Source organism: Pterocles gutturalis, unplaced genomic scaffold (genome assembly GCF_000699245.1).
Source record: "Pterocles gutturalis isolate BGI_N339 unplaced genomic scaffold, ASM69924v1 scaffold27389, whole genome shotgun sequence".
Lineage (NCBI taxonomy): Eukaryota > Metazoa > Chordata > Aves > Pterocliformes > Pteroclidae > Pterocles > Pterocles gutturalis.
Genome location: NW_010128985.1, coordinates 1,656 through 1,973, shown reverse-complemented (window position 1 = coordinate 1,973; position 318 = coordinate 1,656). Strand labels below are relative to the sequence as shown.

At 65.4% G+C, this 318-nt stretch overlaps 1 protein-coding gene across 1 annotated transcript in view; it reads right to left on the bottom strand.

Moving 5' to 3' along the window:
• Positions 1-4: 4 nt before the first annotated feature.
• The window catches only part of HYAL2 (hyaluronoglucosaminidase 2), a gene marked incomplete at both ends in the record, with an annotated part of 1,966 nt that continues 1,652 nt past the window's right edge, over positions 5-318 (bottom strand). Inside the window, one exon of the mRNA XM_010079809.1 lies at positions 5-271. Coding sequence (XP_010078111.1) covers positions 5-271 — 267 coding nt within the window. The remainder of the gene's footprint in view (positions 272-318) is intronic.

Below are 318 nucleotides of genomic sequence, written 5' to 3'. Positions count from 1 at the left end.
GGAAGTGAGTCCGTAGGAAGAGGGTGTCAGCCGAGGACAGCTGTCCCTCGGCCCAGAAGAGGGGCCGCTGGGGGTTGTCCTGGTCCCGGCGCCGCAGCTGGAAGCTGGTGGAGTTGAGGTGGAGGAAGACATCGGCAGTGCTGTCCTGGCGCACGCAGCGGCCCCGGCCCTGGCACAACGTCGAGCTGCAGAGCTGTGCCGCCGTCGTGACATTCACGATGTAGCGGCCTAGGTCCTCCTCCAGGTAGTTCTTGATGATCTGGCACGATTCCTGGGGAGAGGGGGACATCAGGGCCATGCCGGGGTGCCCCAGGGAAA